At 45.0% G+C, this 19,622-nt stretch overlaps 1 protein-coding gene across 1 annotated transcript in view; it reads left to right on the top strand.

The window, feature by feature from the left end:
- Nucleotides 1-19,622, top strand: part of hsd17b4 (hydroxysteroid (17-beta) dehydrogenase 4) — a 226,239-nt gene that overhangs the window by 186,509 nt on the left and 20,108 nt on the right. The window contains exon 21 of the mRNA XM_070883392.1: nucleotides 8,344-8,433. Coding sequence (XP_070739493.1) covers nucleotides 8,344-8,433 — 90 coding nt within the window. The remainder of the gene's footprint in view (nucleotides 1-8,343; nucleotides 8,434-19,622) is intronic.

Here is a 19,622-nt window from a genome sequence, read left to right as displayed (position 1 = left end):
AACTTGTGAATCATTCTCTCAACACCTATATCTAGGTCATTAATGAAAGTATTAAATAGCAAAGGTCCTAATACCGATCCTGGTGGGACACCACTGCCAACTGGTCTCTAAGAAGATCCAAAGCCATCGATCATCACAAAAGATTAAGGACATAAGAAATAGCAGCAGGAGTAGGCCATTTGGCCCCACGAGCCTTCTCCGCCATTCAATAAGATCATGGCTGATCTGATCATAGACTCCACTTTCCTGCCTGCTCCCCATAACCCTTTACTTCCTTATCGCTCAAAAATCTGTCTATCTCCACCTTAAGTATATTCAATGACCCAGTCTCCACAGCTCTTTGGGGGCCGAGAATTCCATAAATTTACAACCCTCAGAGGAAATTTCTCCTCATCTCAGTTTTAAATGGGCGGTCCCTTATTCTGAGACTATGGGCCCAAATTTCCCCAACCCCTTTTTTAGGTGCACTCTCTGGAGATGCGGCGACTTTGTGCGCTGGAAACGGCGCCGAAAAATTTACTCATGATTCTGGCTGCTCTGCTGTGTGGCTCGGATCCTGGCGCGGCGCTCTCGTGGAATGGGGGGCGGAGCTACAGCCCTGTGCCAAAAACAGTGCCGGCAGCTGCGCGCATGCACAATAGAGCGGTCGCGCATGTGCAGTAGCTCCTTCCCATGATTGTGATGATGATGCCTGCAGAACGCGCCCCACCCTTATCCCAGGCCGAATAGCCTGCCGCACAGGCCGGCCGCTGAGGGCTGCAAGAAACAGGTTGATGCGACTGAGTTTTGATCGAGAGAGAGGGGGAAAGGTTGGTCGTCTTTGGCTGCAGTATAGTGGTTTGGACCGAGGATAGCTTGTCGTTTAGCGACGTCGCTTGCCATGCTGGGCTGGCTTTGCGTTCATTTGGTTGGGTGGCGGTTTGCCAAACAGTCTCTGCAGTGCCGTGTGTTGCGCTGGACCTCGGTGTCCTTCCACACGTGGCCCGCCTGGCTCTAGCACACTTGCTGACCGCTGAGCGTGCGCCCAAGTCAGTCCCTGTACGTCGGTACGTCTCGCCGCCGTCGCTGCTACCTGCTTTTATCCCCTGACACTCCATGCTGCCCAGCTACTGCTTCTGGCCTTTCTACATCTCTTTCTCTTTCTCTTTCTCTTTCTCTCTCTCTCTCTCTCTCTCTCCCTCTCTCTCTCTCTCTCTCTGAATCGGGACTCCAGAATGGTGCGAGCCGAGCCCGGGCTCCAGCGCACTCGTGCACCCACCCCCTGTCCGTCTGCCTGTACTAGCCCGCCCGGGTTGGTCTTGAGGACAGCTGGAGATGCCAGCTGGCGCCAACAAAATACCTTTCTGCCTACGACCTACGACCCCAGGGCTGAACTCTGGCGTGACGACCGAACTCCTTTCGGGGCTAAATGGAGTAGCCTGCGGTCCCTTACGCGAGGGAGCCGCAGCCCATGGTTCTGCCAGGTTTCAGGCCGCCGTTTTTAAAGCCCGACCAAAAACCCCAAAAAATGGGCGAAAAGGGAAAAAATTCCTGCCCAAAAAGGGTTGAAAGTCGGTGGGGCGGCAGCCGCATTCTCCCCCACCTATCCCAGACCGAAGGGACTCCCGCACGGCCAGCCGTGCCGAGTTTAGTTGAAGGTAGGATTTACTTCAGTTCTTTATTTGTTAATTTAATTATTTTCTTTAGTTCTTTATTTTTTTATTGAAGCTTACTACTTTTTGTTATGTTCAGAATAAATCCACAGGACTATATCGCAAGCTCAAACTGTAGTGACCTTGGTATCTTTATTCAGACTTCCAGAGTGGGGAAGCCGCATGGTGAATCACCTTTTATACCTGCTTGCCCCAGGGTGCACAGGTGACTCTTCGGTCTCCCACACGTGTGCCCCTTAGCGACAAGTCTTACATTTTGGTAAGGTTTACATACATACATAACATTACTTCCCCCCCCCCCCCCCCAAAGTCTTATGTGCAAGTTATTTGCAAGTTGAGGCGATCTGGCACCCCGCATCCCCGGGTCGATCGCCTGGGTTGAAGTCTTAACATGGTGGGTTCATCCTCGTGGTTGACGGCAAAGTTGATCGTGTTAGTGGGTCGCTGGGGGCCAGGTCCTTTCACGGTGGTTCCTGGTTATCTGTAATTTTGTGTTTGGTCTTGTCCAAATGCTTTACTCGTTAGCCCGGTACATGGTTTCACAATCAAACACTCCGTTTTCATCACACACACTCCATTCCCCCCCCCCCCCCCCTTGGCTAATGCGGTGCTAGCGGCCCAACTGGGGCCCTGAACATGGTCTACATCACTTATTCTGATGTCGCGTGGCGGGGCTGTGCAATTATGGTGCTTTCTCTGCTGATGGCATACGGAAGGCTTGGTTTTGAGTGACTCTGTCTGGTGATTGCATAGCACCCAGGATAGCCGGGTCTGTAGGGAGTCTACCCCGGCAACCAAATTTTAATTTGATTTTATGTTTTAAAGTTTAATTTGCTTTATTGCCGGTTTTGGTGTCCCCCTCCCCTTTTAGAGGGGGCACTTGTATTGTCTGTTTTAGTGCCACAAACAAAACCCACAAAAAAACCCACAAAAAAAACCAAACAAAAACGCACTTGTTTACTGTTTGTAGTGTCCCCTAGATCAGGGGGCACTTGATTTAATGTTTGTTTATTGTTTTCTGCAAAAGAGTTGTAGGGAATCTACCGTGACACTCGTGGTGCTAGGTTTAGTGATTTGGGCTGCCTGTCGCTGACCCTGAGGTTTAGCAAGCCCAGGATGGCCGCGATGGCCTTGAGACTTTTGGTAGTGGCGGGAGGCCTGGTGGTCCCCGTGGACCTTGAGCTGTAGTATGGGGGTCCCGGACCACCGACTGTGTAGCCGCCCTGCCTTACTTTGCAACGTTGGGATGGGTCTTTCGTCTCTGCGACGGCTAGGTTGCCACATCCCGTCAAGCAGTTCACCTTTGGCAGGCGGTAACGTGGGATCCTGGCTGATCCAGGTCCTAAGCTGGGGGGCCGTTATGGTTGACCCCTCGCTTTCTAGCACTTCCGCGACTGCGAGTGGGTCTGCAGGCTGCGCCATTTCCACCCCGGTGGTGGGCAACAATAGCCAACTGAGGGCATTAGTGCCGTTCTCAGTGCCTGGCCCATGGCGGATCATGTTACAGTGCACAGACAGTGTTAGACATTCTCAAAACAAAGCATCGATAATGGTACCTCTGCTCTCCCAAACTTGTGGGATGAGCAGCTTGTCTGACTCGAGCACATATTGGGACACTCTTTGATACGACTCTTTAGTCCCGTGAATACAGGCTGCTGCTTTGTTTAAATTATTGGATACATGTTCAATCGTTTGGGGCTCACCCACTACTTTTGCTTGCTGCACAACACTCCCAACCCCTTGTGGTAGCATCTTACTTGCTACGAATACTTTGTTAGATAGGTATACGACGGTTGGTTTTCGCCCGCTACTTTGGCTTGTTGTAAGGTACCCCCAACCCCATATAATGGTACATCATTGGCCGCGAAAGATCACTCACAAGGGTTACATAGTGCACACAATTTATTGGAGCGTAGTGGGTTCCTGGCCTTCTCAGCGGCCGCCCCTTTCCCTTTGCCCCAAACCCAGTCGTCTTCCTCTCTGGGCGACACATTCCTCTGTTCCGTTGCGGCGACCTCACGTGGTCTGGACGCGCTGTCGTCACGTGGTCTGGACGCTATCTCGTCACGTGGTCTGGACGCACTTTTGTCCGTGTCCATGATGCCGACTGCCACGATCTTCCTCCCCAGGGATTTGGCCTCTGGCGTCAGGAAGACGCATTCGGATCGTTTCGACCGGAGTCCCACTCCGCATGGTCGACCTGGAGCCTCTTCCATCGTCGCGAAGAGGTCGTCGGCTTCGGGTGGTGGGTACCGCACCTGTACCGCTGCTCGGTTGATCTTCACCTCCTCGTGGTCATGATGAGCGGCCTGAACTCGGGAATCTGCAAATGGATCTGCACTTCGATGCCTGGTTCAGCTGAAGGTGGGGGTTTACTCAGCCTTTGAGAAGGGGCGACGTCGTTCACTGGAGAAGGTACACAGAGGTCTTCCCAGTTCCATCAAATCTTCCCCATCCACCACCTGCCAAGCAGCATTGGCCCATCACCTGAAACAATCCACAGTGGTAAATCGTGCACAGCTCCATCATGGAATACTCTTATGTCTGCATTACCAATAACTGGTATCAGTTCCTTGGTGTAGGTGCGCAGCTTTGCCTGAATCGGGATCAGCTTGGGTCGCTGTGCTTTGTCGCCCCACACCCTCTCGAGTGCCTTCTGGCTCATAACTGATTCACTTGCCCCCGGGTCTAGTTCCATGGAGACTGGAGTGCCATTAAGTTCAGTTTTTAACATTATCGGAGGGCTTTTGGTGGTGAAGGTGTGTATCCCACATACTTCCTCTTCATCCTCGGGTTCAGTTGCCTCTCCTGCTCGTTCATCATGATTCTCGCTGGATCGGTCGTCCTCTCCTGACTCTGCCACGTGATGAGTCAGAGACCGTTTGCACATTCGCTGGAGGTTCCCCATTGTTCCACAGCCCTTGCACACAGGGCTTGAATCGACATTGATGAGCTCCATGGCTGGCCCCGCAGTGCCAACATGATGCTAATGGATATGTATTCACGCCCCACGGTGGACTCTTGAGTCACTCTAGGCCTAGTTCTGGCCTCTGCAGTCATGTTGGCCCTGCCCTGTACAGATCTGCCTGCTGAAAACATTATTTTATGCACAGCACTTGCCGGTGAGCATCGATTCTGTGAAGATATCTGTTTCGTGTTATCGCTCGTGGATATGAAGGCTTGGGCTATCGTGATGGCCTTGCTCAGATCTAGGGATTCGGCAGACAGCAGTTTGCGAAGAATGACCTCGTTGCCAATTCCAAAGTCCTGCAACATTTCCCCCAAGGATCCTGCAAATTCGCACTGCCCCTCAAGGCATCTTAGGCCGGCAACAAAACTCACCATGTTCTGGCCCTCGGAGCGACGGTGCGTGTAAAAGCGATACCTGGCCATCAGGATGCTCTCCTTTGGCTTGAGGTGTTCCCTACACAGCTCTGTGTAAGATTTGTCCGTTGGTTTGACCGGTGCCAACAAATTTTTAAGGAGGCCATAGACCGATGACCCACAAACGGTGAGGAGAATCACCTTGCGCTTATCGCTGTTTCAGCCGTGTCCAATTCATTGGCCACAAAGTACTGGTCGAGGCGCTCAACGAATGCTTCCCAATCATCACCCTCAACAAATCTCTCAAGAATACCAACAGCAGCCATTATCGCGTGAAAGTTCGTGATCCGTTACTCGTCGCCAATTTGATATGTTCAGAATAAATCCATAGGACTATATCACAAGCTCAGACTGTTGTGACCTTGGTCTTTTTATTCAGACTCCAGAGTGGGGAAGCCGCATAATGAATCACCTTTTATACCTGCTTGCCCCAGGATGCACAGGTGACCCTTAGGTCTCCCACAGGTGTGCCCCCTAGTGGCAAGTCTTACATTTTGGTAAGGTTTACATACATACATAACACTTTTTGGGCTTTGTTTGGTGCTTGGTGGTGCTTTAAATGTAATTAGTTGCGCCAATTCCTTAACTCTAGGTAAGGTTTTTCTGTGCGGACAGAAGTGGCAACATACGCTGGCCTAAGTTAGTTTGGAGCAACTATTTGCTGGCCAAACTCGCTTAAATGGCCAAAACAGGCATAAGTGGCTGAGAATGCCCCCCTTTGGGGAAAAAAACTCAACAAAAAAAAACCTAACTAACTCACTTACACTGGTGCAAATTAAATGGCCAGAATTGCAACTAAAAAGATAATCCAGAAAAATCAAGTTGCTCCAAAAAAAAACGGAGCAACTCCTGGGGAAATTTGGGCCCATAACTACCCCCTTCATTGTGACATTCTTGGAGCCTTTTGCTGAGATTCACTGCTTTGCAGCTTTCTCCTCAAAAGCTTGAATCCCTACATCGCATATTGTTTCAAAAACCTCTCTTACTGCTAGTACCCGTTTCTCTGCCTTTTCTTTTTAATCCCTTGCTGATCACATCTAGAAAAGGAAGGCCTGTCAGACACCCTGTTGAATGCCCAGAACCAGTATGTTCCTGGATGTGAGGTGTTGGTTGATTGCAGAGCGAAGCTAACAAATTGCTCATTATCTACAACCCATGATGAAACGACATCAAAAGCTAGTGCAGTTAGCATCTTAACTGCCTTTTGTCTCAGAGCACATTTTAAGTTGCCTGAATACACTATGCTTTTAGAGAAAAAAAATAAAAGGAACCCCTTTTACAAACCCTTTCTGTTTTAAAAAAAAAAAGTCAAAAGTAACATTCCCATTTAACCACATTAATTGCACCTGCCACTTTTCTGCGAATTCCACTAACCTGTGTCTTCCTGCACTACTTTACAGTCCTCTTTGCTGTTTGACAAATTCCTTAGTTTTGTATCATCAGTATATTTTGAGCGCGAGGTACAACACTTGTCAGTGGCATCGCCCCACGCCAACCTTGCATCCTGTGGGGCAATTTTCCCCATGGAGTGCAAAGGGATCGGCATGGGGCAATAAGGGGTCAGTGCGCACGGCGATGACCTCATCGCGTGCTTGCGCCATGCTGGGCCGCTAATCGCGGGGCATGGCGCAAAGCTCTTCACGTGGTCGAAAGTACGTTTGCGCCTCCCACTAACGGGCCTTTCTCAGCGGGGCAATTTCGTCCCCAAGAGTCAACAAAGTAGTGTAGACTAGGGTCACATGGAGGCCAGACCAGAGTAGGCATGGTAGGTTCATTGCTCTGGTTTTATAATTACAATTCAGTAGTTTTTATGGGCTCAATTTTCCCCAAGCCATTTTCTGGCGTACTTGAAGAGTTGCGCTGTTTTTTGGGGGCCAAACTATGCCCAAAAAAAAATCATCCAACTTTTCCCATTTGAATTGTTCATTTTGGCGCTGCCTAACCTGTCCTTTAGCTTTGGAGGCGGAGCCTAAGATCTGCGCCAAAAAGATCAGGTTACCAGGGTGACGAGGGACACAATGCGGGCTGAAGCTGGAAAGTGAAACTTACAACACATTCTGGCCAGCTCACAGCAACCTATACAAGCACATTGCACATTGTAGCAACATTCCAGCATTAAATTATTAAAGTGTTTATGCCAAAAGTCTATTTCCTCCCCCGCCCCGGTGCCCTTTCTGCTCCTAACCCTGGCTGAAAGGCCTGCCGGTGCCGGTTGCCGCCACTGCTAGCCCTGGCCGAAAGGCTTCCTGGTGTCACTGCTAGCCCTGGCCGAAGGGCCTCCCTCCTCCCGGTACTGGGTGCCGCTCCTAACTCTGGCCCAAAGGCTTCCCCTCTCCTCTCTCCTCTACCCCTCTCTCCCTCCCTCTCTGCTACTGCTGTCTGGGCCGTGGAACTGCATCTGCTGCGCCGATTTTCTTAACTGCCCAAAAGGTATTTCCAAAGCGGTCACATATGCGGTCCTAAGAAAAATTGGAGTAAATCAGAGCTGGCCAAACTTGCTTAAATGGCCAGAATTGGCGCGGGTGGCAGGTTACGTCCCCAATGACGCAAAAAAAACGAACCTAAAAAAAATCGTAACTAACTGAGTTTCATTGGCGCACAATCTTTGGGGAAACTTAGATATTTTAATTTGGCTCAAAAAAAACGGCACGGATAACTGGGGAAAATTGAGTTTTTTCCCTCCCTGGTTCAGTTTCACAACTTACTATGGTGGAATTTGATTTTGACTTCTAGGTTTTTAATCCAATAGATAACCACTACACAATTGTCCTGATGAAACTGACCATAATTTATAATGTTATAGTTTATGTTATCTGTTCAGATTTACTTCTGGAATTTAGCTGTTGCTGGAAATACATGAAGGAATTTTGAAATTATAGACGTAATTTAACGATATATAATATATAAATGGGCACACATATGATCTATGATAGGTGAATTTCACCAAGAGTTTTCCTGTTCATCCACCATAGCATTGTTTATGCCTTTTTTTCGGGATTTTCACACTACTTTAGTTGACGTTATGGTGGATGATCAGAAGAACCCCTGTGGAAAATCACCTCGTGTTTCATATTGTTGAATATTCAATAAATTGATAAACTTTAATTATTTCAAAGTATATGATCAAAATATTGTTGTTAAACTGTCTTCTTTAGGTTGTATGGTATGCAAGTTGTTTTCTTAGACCTGTAGTTCTATGTAAGATTTATGTGCTCCAGCGGTACTAAATATTTAGTAAAGCAAGCCGTGCCTTTTTGAGTTTTTTTTTTAAAGTCTTTAATATTGTCTTTTTCCTCTTCCTTTTTAGGTAAAAGAAAGCAATGAGGTTGTGCTTGCAGGGGCGTATGTGGTTCTGGAGGAGACTGTGCATCAACCCAAAACTAATGGCACTGGCATGGTAAGCTGGACTACTTGGCAAAATGTAAAGGCACTCTATTTTCTAAATGTTATTTTCTTAACCACTTAACAATTATATTTTTAGAATAGTGTTGGCTTTTGTGAACTGTGGACACAAATATGTTGCATAGTTTTAGAAGGGATGTGTGAATGCCCAAAATAAAAGGACATATACAGCAGATTAATTATATAACTGGAAAAATCACATCTGTAAAATTGCTTTACCTTGGTTAGAGTCAATTATTAGTATCTTGAGTGGGTTACTTCAGAGGTCAGTAATTGATGATTGACTTTATTCTTCCTTCAGTATAATTTCTAAAGGCAAATTCAAGTGACTCAGCAAGCAGTAGTGGAAACTACTAATCATATGACTGGAATATTTTAGGAAATTAAATTTCATATTCTGCATTTAAGATAACAGCAAATAAAAAGGGAAAAGTATGCTATATTAAGAAAACAAATTACTATGAACATAAGAAATAGGAGCCGGAGTAGGCCATTTGGCCCCTCGAGCCTGCTCCGCCATTCAATAAGATCATGGCTGATCTGATCATGGACTCAGCTCCACTTCCCTGCCCACAACCCTTTACTCCCTTATCGCTCAAAAATCTGTCTATCTCCGCCTTAAATATATTCAATGACCCAGCATCCACAGCTCTCTGGGGCAGAGAATTCCACAGATTTACAACCCTCTGAGAGAAGAAATTTCTCCTCGTCTCAGTTTTAAATGGGCAGCCCCTTATTCTTAGACTATGTCCCCTAGTTTTAGTTTCCCCTATGAGTGGAAATATCCTCTCTGCATCCACCTTGTTAAGCCTCCTCATTATCTTATGTTTCAATAAGCCTGTGACCTTCCATTTTTTACTCTGTGCGAATCTACTTTGTCATTAAAATCAAACACTTAAAAGTATTTTTTGTTCCAAATCCTTTCTGTGAAGAAAATGATTTTTTTTAAAAATCCTGAAATCTGTAGTGTGTGTGTGAGATTTATTGCTGTGATTAGTCAACAATTCCATTTTGTTGCATCATGTGACTACCAGGACGATAAGAGACAAACTAAATGCCTTTAGTTGTGCACCTATAATTATTTGCTTAGTTGAGACAACTTGATTGCAGATTTATACAGGCACTGTTATATCCCACAACACCATTTTCATGTCTGTCTGGGTTGCTAGTGCTAGTTCTTGCTCCCGCCCACAAACCATGGGTAGTACAAGTCAGGATATGGCCATTTCCAGTGATATTTAAATGGCTCTTGGATAAAATGACAGATCTTTTGGGAGACATTTTGCTTGTATCCAATTGTGTTTTCTTTGGTTACTTAAACTGCAAGTACTTTGAAATCGTTTATGTAAAACATTTTGAACTATTATGGGGCTTCTGGCATTCTACTTATTTCTTCATGAACAAATGAGCTTTAATAGATTTTTCTCATCCCTCATTTTCATTATGTTTTTGTGTTCTTAAATTTGTGTCTTTTTAAAATTTGGTATGTTAACACTGGGGCTCGTTAGACTTTGATAGGTCCTAACCTTAGTACATTGGTCCAAACAAGAGATTATGGCCCAGATTTTGCTGGAGCGAGGCATCTCACTGCATGCCTTATTAGTTAGACTTGTTCGTGTACATTTGGGTTTTAAAAATTTTGCCCACAAATTTTCTGGAAGTGCGAGCTGATGATAATGGTGAGGTGAGGACAACAGGGCATCTAGAATCTTGGTGAACAATGGGACAGACACTACCTCCTTAACCAATGAGATTAAAGGATTAAGAAACGCACAGAAAGGACTGAGAAGATGGATGAATTCAAGAGTTGGTTGAGTTCAATGTCAAATCAGAGACTGACACAAATAAAGAGAGGGAAAGAAAGATTGGATTAAGAGAGAGGGAAAAAAAAGAGATGGAAAAGAAAAGTAAGAAACTTTTTTTTTTAAACATATGGCATTTTTAAAATCCCCAACAATCTGAAAAATGAGATTCCAAACTTAATCATTTTCTGGGCAAAAGAGGTTGATTGGGGGAGGTGGGACCTGTACAAGCTGGATGGGTTGCACCTCCACCGAGTCTGGACCAATACCCTTGCCGGATGGGGGGGTAATGCTGTAGGGGAGGGTTCAAACTAGATTGGCAGGGGGATGGGAATCTGAGAGTAGATTCAGATCGGGGGGGCGGGGGGGGGTAAGCAAAGCTGGAATTGGAAAGCAAAAAATTAGAATGTGAATTTAGAAGGCAGAAGCAACAAATGCTAGAAATTAGACAATAAGGGACTTTGGCACTGCTAAATTGCATATACTTCAATGCAAGGAGTCTAGGGAATAAGGCAGATGAGCTGAGAGCACAGATAGTTACTTAGGGGTATGATGATATAGCAATTACAGAGACATGGCTGAAAGAAGGGCAGGTATGGCAGCTCAACATTCCCAGTTACAGGGTTTTCGGAGGGGATAGAGAAAGGGATAAAAAAGGAGGGGGATCGCAGTATTGATTAAAGAAACAATTACAGCTATGAGGAAGGATGTTTTAGAAGCATCATCAAATGAGGACTTATGGGTTGAATTGAAGAACAAAAAAGGGGTGTGTTTCAACCCCAAAAAGTCAGCGAGATAGAAGAGCAAATATATAGGCAAATTTCTGAGAAGTGCAAAAACAATAGGGCAGTAATAGTAGGGGATTTCACCTACATAAGAACATAACAAATAGGAGCAGGAGTAGGCCATTTGGCCCCTCGACTGCTCCTCCATTTAATAAGATTTTGGCTGATCTGATCTTGGGCTCAGCTCCACTTCCCTGCCCACTCACCATAACCCTTCACTCCCTTATCGTTCAAAAATCTGTCTATCTCCATCTTAAATATATTTGGTGACCCTGCCTCCAGAGATCTCTGGGGTAGAAAAGTCCACAGATTTATGACACTCGGTGAGAGAAGAAATTTCTCCTCATCTTAGTTCTAAATGGGCGACCCCATATTCTTAAATTATGCCCCCTAGTTCTAGATTCCCCCGTGAGTAGAAACATCCTCTCTGCATCTACCTTGTCAAGCCCCCTCCCATTCTTCTAAAGATCACCTCTCATTCTTCTAAATTCCAACGAGTATAGGCCCAACCTGTTGTACCTTTCTTCATGTCAAGCCTTTCATCTCAGGAATCAGCTGAGTGAACCTTCTCTGAGTTGTCTCCTTAAATAAGGAGAGCAAAACACTGTATGCAGTACTCTAGGTGTGGTCTCACCAATACCCTGTGCAGTTGCAGCAGGTCTTCCCTGCTTTTATACTCTATCCCCCTTGCAATAAAGGCCAACATTCTATTTGCCTTCCTGATTACTTGCTGCAACTGCACAAGGTATTGGTGAGACCACACCTAGAGTACTGCATACAGTGTTTTGCTCTCCTTATTTAAGGAGAAAGCAGGAAGGGGGTACTGAAGTTTCATGTTCAGCCATGAACTCATTGAATGGCGGTGCAGGCTAGAAGGGCTGAATGGCCTGCTCCTGCACCTATTTTCTATATTTCTATGACCCTTAGGTCCCTCTGTAGTGCAGCATTTTGTAATCTCCATTTAAATAATAATTTGCTTTTTTATTTTTCTTGCCAAAGTGCATCTGCCAAATGTTTGCCCACTCACTTCACCTGTCTATATCCCTTTGCAGATTCTTTGTGTCCTCCTCACAACTTGCTTTCCCCACCCATCTTTGTATCATCAGCAAACTTGGCTACATTACACTCGGTCCCTTCATCCAAGTCATTAATATAGATTGTAAATAGTTGAGGCCCCAGCACGATCCCTTTGGCACCCCACTAGTTACCGTTTGCCAACTGGAAAATGACCCATTAATCGCGACTCTGTTTTCTGTTAGTTAGCCAATCCTCTATCCATGCTAATATATTACCCCCGACCCCGTGAGTTCTTATCTTGTGCAGTAATGTCATCATCATCAAAGGCAATCCCTCGGAATCGAGGAAGACTTGCTTCCACTCCTCAAGTGAGTCCTTTGGTGGCTGAACAGTCCAATACGAGAGCCACAGATGCTCCCTGCTCGTTACATCCTCAAAGAACTCCCAACAAATTTGTCAAACATGATTTCCCTATTATAAAACCATGCTGACTGCTTGACTATTATGCTTTTCCAAATGTCCTGATACTGCTTTCTTAGTAATAGTCTCCAGCATTTTTCCAATGACAAATGTTAGGTTAACCTATCTATAGTTTCCTGCTTTCTGTCTCCCTTTTTTAAATAGAGGCATTACATTTGCGGTTTTCCAATCCGCTGGGCCCTCTCCAGAATCCAGGGAATTTTGGTAGATTGCAACCAATGCATCCACTATCTCTGCAGCCACTCCTTTTAAGACCCTAGGATGCAGGCCATCAGGTCCAAGGGACTTGTCTATCTTTAGTCCCATTATTTTACCAAGTACTTTTTCTTTAACGATAGTGATTGTTTTGAGTTCCCCTTTCCCTACAGCCCCTTAATCTATTATTGGGATGTTTTTAGAGTCTTTACTGTGAAGACCGATACAAAATATTTGTTCAAAGTCTCTGCCATTTCCTTGCTTCCCATTATTAATTCACCAGTCTCATCCTCTAAGGGACCAATGTTTACTTTAGCTGCTCTCTTCCTTTTTATATACCTGTAGAAGCTCTTACTATCTTTTTTTATATTTCTTACTAGTTTACTCTCATAATCTAACTTCTCTCTCTTTATTATTTTTTTAGTCATCCTTTGCTGGCTTTTAAAGATTTTCCAATCCTCTGGCCTCCCACTAATCTTGGCAAAATTGTATGCCATTGTTTTTAATTTGATACCATCCTTTACTTCCTTTGTTAACCACGGATGGTTCTCCCTTCTCTTAAAGTCTTTGCTTCTCACTGGGATATATTTTTGTTGAGAGTAATAAAATATCTCCTTACACGTCCACAATTATTTATCAAACATCTTACTCTTTAATCTATTTTCCCAGTCCACTTCACCCAACTCTGCCTTCATACCTTTGTAATCGCCTTTATTTAAGATCTGGACACTGGTTTAAGACCCAACTTTCTTGCCCTCCAACTGAATTTGAAATTCAACCATGCAGTGATGACTCTTTCCTAGAGGATCCTTTAGAGCATTTATTAATCCTGTCTCATTACACAGTACCAGATCTAAGATAGCCTGCTCCCTGGTTGGTTCCACAACATACTGTTCAAGGAAACTATCCCGGATACACTCTTATGAACTCTTCCTCAAGACAACCTTGGCTAATTTGATTTGTCCAATCAATATGAAGATAAAAATTGCCCATGATTATTACTGTACTTTTCTTACAAGCTTCTATTATTTCTTGATTTATACTCTGTCCTACAGTAGGACTGTTTGGAGGCTACGCCCACCAGTGACTTCTTCCCCTTATTATTTCTTATCCCCACCCAAACTAATTCTACATCTTGATCTTCTGAGCCAATATCATTTCTCACTACTGTATTGATCACATCCTTTATTAACAGAGCTACCCGACCTCCTTTTCCTTTCTGTCTATCCTTCCGAATTGTCAAATTCCCCTGAATATTCAGTTCCCAGCCTTGGTCACCTTGCAACCACGTCTCTGTAATGGCCATCAGATCAGACCCACTTATATCTATTTGTGCCGTCAACTCATCTACCTTGTTACGAACGCTGCGTGTATTCAGATAAATAGCTTTTAAGTTTGTCTTTTTACCATCTTTTCCATGCTTTGACCCCACTTTCTGATGCACTCTTATTTTTATACATTCCGTCCCTTCCTGTCAAAGTCAGGTTATCATTTGCCCCATCGCTACCCTGCATATTGCCTTCTCCTTTTTCTGACTTTTTAAATATCCGCTCACCTGAACCCCCCGCCCCACTATTTAATCTGAAGCCCTCTCTACCCTAATATTAACTGGGATAGAATTAGTGTGAAAGGTATAGAGGGTGCAGAGTTCCTAAAATGCATTCAGGAGAACTTTTTTTTAGCCAGTATATAGCAAACCCAACAAGGGAGGGGGCGGTTCTGGATTTAGTTTTCGGGAATTAAGTTGGGCAGGTGGAAGGGGTATCAGTGGGAGAGCATTTTGGTGCTAGTGATCATAACTCATTTAGATTTAGGGTAGTTATGGAAAAGGACAAAGATAGACAGGAATAAAAGTTTCAATAGGGGGAAAACCAATTTTACTAAGCTGAGATGTGATTTAGCCAAAGTAGACTGGAAACAGCTACTTGAAGGCAGAGCAGTGGGAGGCATGCAAGGAGGAGATCTTGAGGATTCAGAGCAAGTATGTTCCCTGAAAGAAAAAGGGTGGGACTAACAAATCTTGAGCCCCCTAGATGTCAAGGGGCATACAGGGTAGGATAAAGGAAAAAAAGGGAGGCTTATGACAGATACCGAGGGCTCAATACTGCGATATGCGTGCGCACTAGGTCCGTGCAGCAGAGCAGGTCTCCAGTCATCCTGGTTAACCCTTGCCACTGGATAAAGGCCTAGCTCTGTAAAGCCTGTGTGGGGGCTGATGAGCAATGGTCACCACACGTTAAAAAAATCCACGCAGGCATCTTCCCCCACCCCCCCCCTCTTAATTGGAGTTCAGGACTGGAACATCGGGTCCTTCATTGAAACATCTGTGAACTCTTGTGGAAGCAAGTCGTCGTCATTCAAGGGACCGCCTGTGATGAATACTGCAGAAACCCCAGAGGAGTGTAGAAAGTGCAGGGGTGAAATTAAAAAGGAAATTAGGAAAGCAAAGAGAGAGCATGAAACATTTTTGCCAAGTAAAATCAAGGAAAACCTAAAGATGTTTTATAAATACATTAAGAGCAAAAGGATAACTAAAGAAAGAGTAGGGCCTATTAGAGGCCATAAAGGTAATCTGTGTGTGGAGGCGGAAGATGTGAGTATGAGTCTAAATGAATACTTTGCGTCTGTTTTCACAAAAGAAAGGGGGGAGGAGGAGTGTGAAATATTACATGAAATGAGCATAGTGAGAGAGCAAGTATTAAGAGGTATAGCAGCTTTGAAAGTGGATTAATCCCCAGGATGAAATGTATCCCAGGCTGTTAAGAGAAGCAAGAGAGGAAATAGCAGAGGCTCTGAGGAAAGATTGGATAGGCTGGGTTTGTTTTCTTTGTAACACAGGAGGCTGAAGGGAGACCTTATTGAGGTATATGAAAATAATGAGGGGCCGAGATAGAGTGGATAGGACCGATGTATTTCCCTCAGCAGAGGGGTTACAACCAGGGGGCATTGATTTAATGTAATTGGTCGATGGTTTAGAGGGGATTTGAGGGGAAATTTCTTCACCCAGAAGGTGGTGTGGCAGTCTGGAACTCAATGCCTGAAAGGGAGGTTGAGGCAGAAACCCTCAACATTTAAAAAGTACTTGGATATGCACTTGAAGTGCTGTAACCTACAAAACTACGGACCAGGAGCTGGAAAGTGGGATAATGCTGGATAGCTCTTGGTCGGCCGGCGCGGACACAATGGGCCGAAATGGCCTCCTTCATTGCTGTAAATTTCTTTGATTCTAATTTCTATGATTGTTAGTCAGTAATAATATCATAAGAAAATAAGAAATAGGAACGAGTAGCCATACGGCTCCTCGAGCCTGCTCCGCCATTCGATAAAATAATGGCTGATCTGATCATGGACTCAGCTCCATTTCCCTTCCCGTTCCCGATAATCCCTTATCTCCTATTGTTTAAGAAACTGTCTATTTCTATCTTAAATTTATTCAATGTCCCAGTTTCCACAGCTCTCTGAGGCAGTGAATTCCACAGATTTACAGCCCTCTGAGAGAAGAAATTTCTCCTCACCTCTGCTTTAAATGGGCGGCCCCTTATTCTAAGATCATGCCCTCGAGTTCTAGTCTCCCCTATCAATGGAAACATCCTCTCTGCATCCACCTTGTCAAGCCCCCTCATAATCTTACACGTTTTGATAAGATCACCTCTCATTCTTCTGAATTCCAATGAGTAGAAGCCCAACCTACTCAACCTTTCCTCATAAGTCATCCCTGGAATCAACCTAGTGAACCTTCTCTGAACTGCTTCCAAAGCAAGTATATCCTTTTATAAATATGGAAACCAAAACTGCACGCAGTATTCCAGGTGTGGCCTCAGCAAAACCTTATATAGCTGTAGCAAGATCTCCCTGCTTTTATACGCCATCCCCTTTGCAATAAAGGCCAAGATACCATTGGCCTTCCTGATCACTTGCTGTAACTGCATACTATCCATTTGTGTTTCATGCCCAAGTACCCCAGCTCCCGCTGTGCTGCGGCACTTTGCAATCTTTCTCCATTTAAATAATAACTTGCTCTTTGATTTTTTTCTGCCGAAGTGCATGACCTCACACTTTCCAACATTATACTCCATCTGCCAAATTTTTGCCCACTCACTTACCCTGTCTATGTCCTTTTGCAGATTTTTTTTTGTGTCCTCCTCACACATTGCTTTTCCTCCCATCTTTGTATCGTCAGCAAACTTGGCTACGTTACACTCAGTCCCTTCTTCCAATTCGTTAATATAGATTGTAAATAGTTGGGGTCCCTGCACTGATCCCTGCGGGCACGCCACTAGCTACTGGTTGCCAACCAGAGAATGAACCATTTATCCCGACTCTCTGTTCTCTGTTAGTTAGCCAATCCTTTATCCATGCTAATATATTACCCCCAACCCTGTGAATTTTTAGCATGTTGTTATCATGCACTGTTAATTACTATGCTTAGCTTTCTGTGGAGAGTTTAATAGTCAATTAATGTGCATTTGCAGCAACTTCAAGAATATCACAAGGATGTTAGGGGTGAGATGCCGTGAAGCCAATGGTGGAGCAGCGCAAATTGGGCAGCGACTTCTAGCGATTCACAATTCATTGGGTATCTCTTCCTCGCCACAAGTTACTGGCTGATTTGCATGTTAATAATATCATGCACCGTTCACATACCGTAATTTTCCCAGCAAATTCTAGGCCATTGTTTTATGAAGTACAGATTATTGCATTTTTGAGAGAAACTTTTGTGCTAAATAAAACAAATTAGTACGTTTTGTGTAAATGAGCATAGAGCATAGAGAAAGGTGTAAGACCGTTCAACCACCAAATATATTTTGCATTCTTGCATAAGAAGTGCTTGATGAACTGATCTGATACTGATACTGTAAAATGATGAGAGTGGTTTTGCTTCTTGTTCCAGCTATTACTCATGCTTTGTGAAAAGATGTACCACAGAACATTCTCCAGATGCTAGAATTTCAATTGATTAATCTTGAAATCTTGGCTGCCAAGCCTGAGATTGGTAGTTCTGACAACCTTACTGGAGGACATTTCTTAAGCACTGATGTGGAAAGTAGCATTGTCAGAGCAGATGCGATGGAAACTGGGAAAAGGGAGTGGGATGTTCTGATGAAAGGTCATCAATCTGACATGTTACCCATACTCTCCACGGATGCTGCCTGATCTGAGTGTTTGAAGCATTTTCTGTTTTAATTCCACATTGCAACTGTCTACTCAAATCTCTGTTTGTTCCCCACAACCTTTGATAGCTCTCTTCCTGGAATGTTTTTCCTAATTTCCTCTAAAATGATGCAATTGAGATAAGGAGCTAAGAGCCTGAATGATTGGATGGGGAGATGAAACAGGTTTGGGAAGAAGGGGTATGGGACAGGGGATATGGGATGGGGTACAATAGATGTGTGAGATTGGGGTACAGGATAGGAGGTATGGGATTGGGAGTAGGGGATGGGGGTATGGTAGGGACATGAGATTGGGGTATGGGATAGGGGACAGGAGGTATGGCATGCAGGAGGGAGTTAGGGGGCATAGCATAGGAGACTGGGGGTATGGTGGAGATAGGAGCTTGAGGGTGTAGGATATAGCACAGGGCTATGAGAATGACAGTGTATGGAGTGAAGGTAGGATATGGGACGGGACATGGGCTATGCCATTGAGGACCGAGGGTGTGTGACAAAGGAGTATTGAATAGTTGTGGAACAGGGCTAAGGTGAAAGAGGGAATAATTTGATAGCTCTTTCAAAGAATCAACACAGGTATGATGGGCCAAATGGCGGCCTCCTGCGCGGTGCAATTCTGTGATGGGGCAGGGTATAGGATGACATAAAGAAACATAGAAACTAGGTGCAGGAATAGGCCATTCGGCCCTTTGACCCTGCACCGCCATTCAATAAGATCATGGCTGATCATTCCCTCAGTATCCCTTTTCTGCTTTGTCTCCATACCCCTTGATCCCTGTAGCCGTAAGGGCCATATCTAACTCCCTCTTGAATATATCCATTGAACTGGCATCAACAACTCTCTGCGGCAGGGAATTGCATCAACAACTCTCTGCGGCAGGGAATTCCATAGGTTAACAACCCTCTGTGTGAAGAAGTTTCTCCTTATCTCAGTCCGAAATGGCCTACCTCTTATCCTAAGATTTTGTCCCCAACATCGGGAACATTCTACCCGCATCTAACCTGTCCAGTCCCGTCAGAATCTTGTACGTTTCTATGAGATCCCCTCTCATCCTTCTAAACTCCAGTGAATAAAGGCCCAGTTGATCCAGCCTCTCCTCATATGACAGCCCAGCCATCCCTGGAATCAGTCTGGTGAACCTTCGCTGCACTCCCTCAACAGCAAGCACATCCTTCCTCAGATTAGGAGACCACAACTGAACACAATATTCCAGGTGAGGCCTCACCAAGGCCCTGTACAACTGCAGTAAGACCTCCCTGCTCCTATACTCAAATCCTCTCGTTATGAAGGCCAACATGCCATTTGCCGCCTTCATCGCCTGCTGTACCTGCATATCCACTTTCAGTGACTGATGAACCATGACACCCAGGTCTCGTTGCACCTCCCCTTTTCCTAATCTGCCGCCATCCAGATGATATTCTGCCTTCGTGTTTTTGCCCCCAAAATGGATAACCTCACATTTATCCACATTATACTGCATCTGCCATGCATTTGCCCACTCACCTAACCTGTCCAAGTCACCCTGCAGCCTCTTAGCGTCCTCCTCACAGCTCACACCGCCACCTAGTTTAGTGTCATCCGCAAACTTTGGAGATATTACACTCAATTCCTTCATCTAAATCGTTAATGTATATTGTAAAGAGCTGAGGTCCCAGCACTGAGCCCTGCGGCACCCCACTAGTCACTGCCTGCCATTCTGAAAAGGAGCCGTTTATCCCGACTCTCTGCTTCCTGTC

The sequence above is a fragment of the Pristiophorus japonicus genome, chromosome 1 (assembly GCF_044704955.1).
Source record: "Pristiophorus japonicus isolate sPriJap1 chromosome 1, sPriJap1.hap1, whole genome shotgun sequence".
Taxonomy (NCBI): Eukaryota; Metazoa; Chordata; class Chondrichthyes; family Pristiophoridae; genus Pristiophorus; species Pristiophorus japonicus.
The sequence above is the reverse complement of the archived record's forward strand: the minus strand, read 5'-3'. Positions and strand labels throughout refer to the sequence as shown.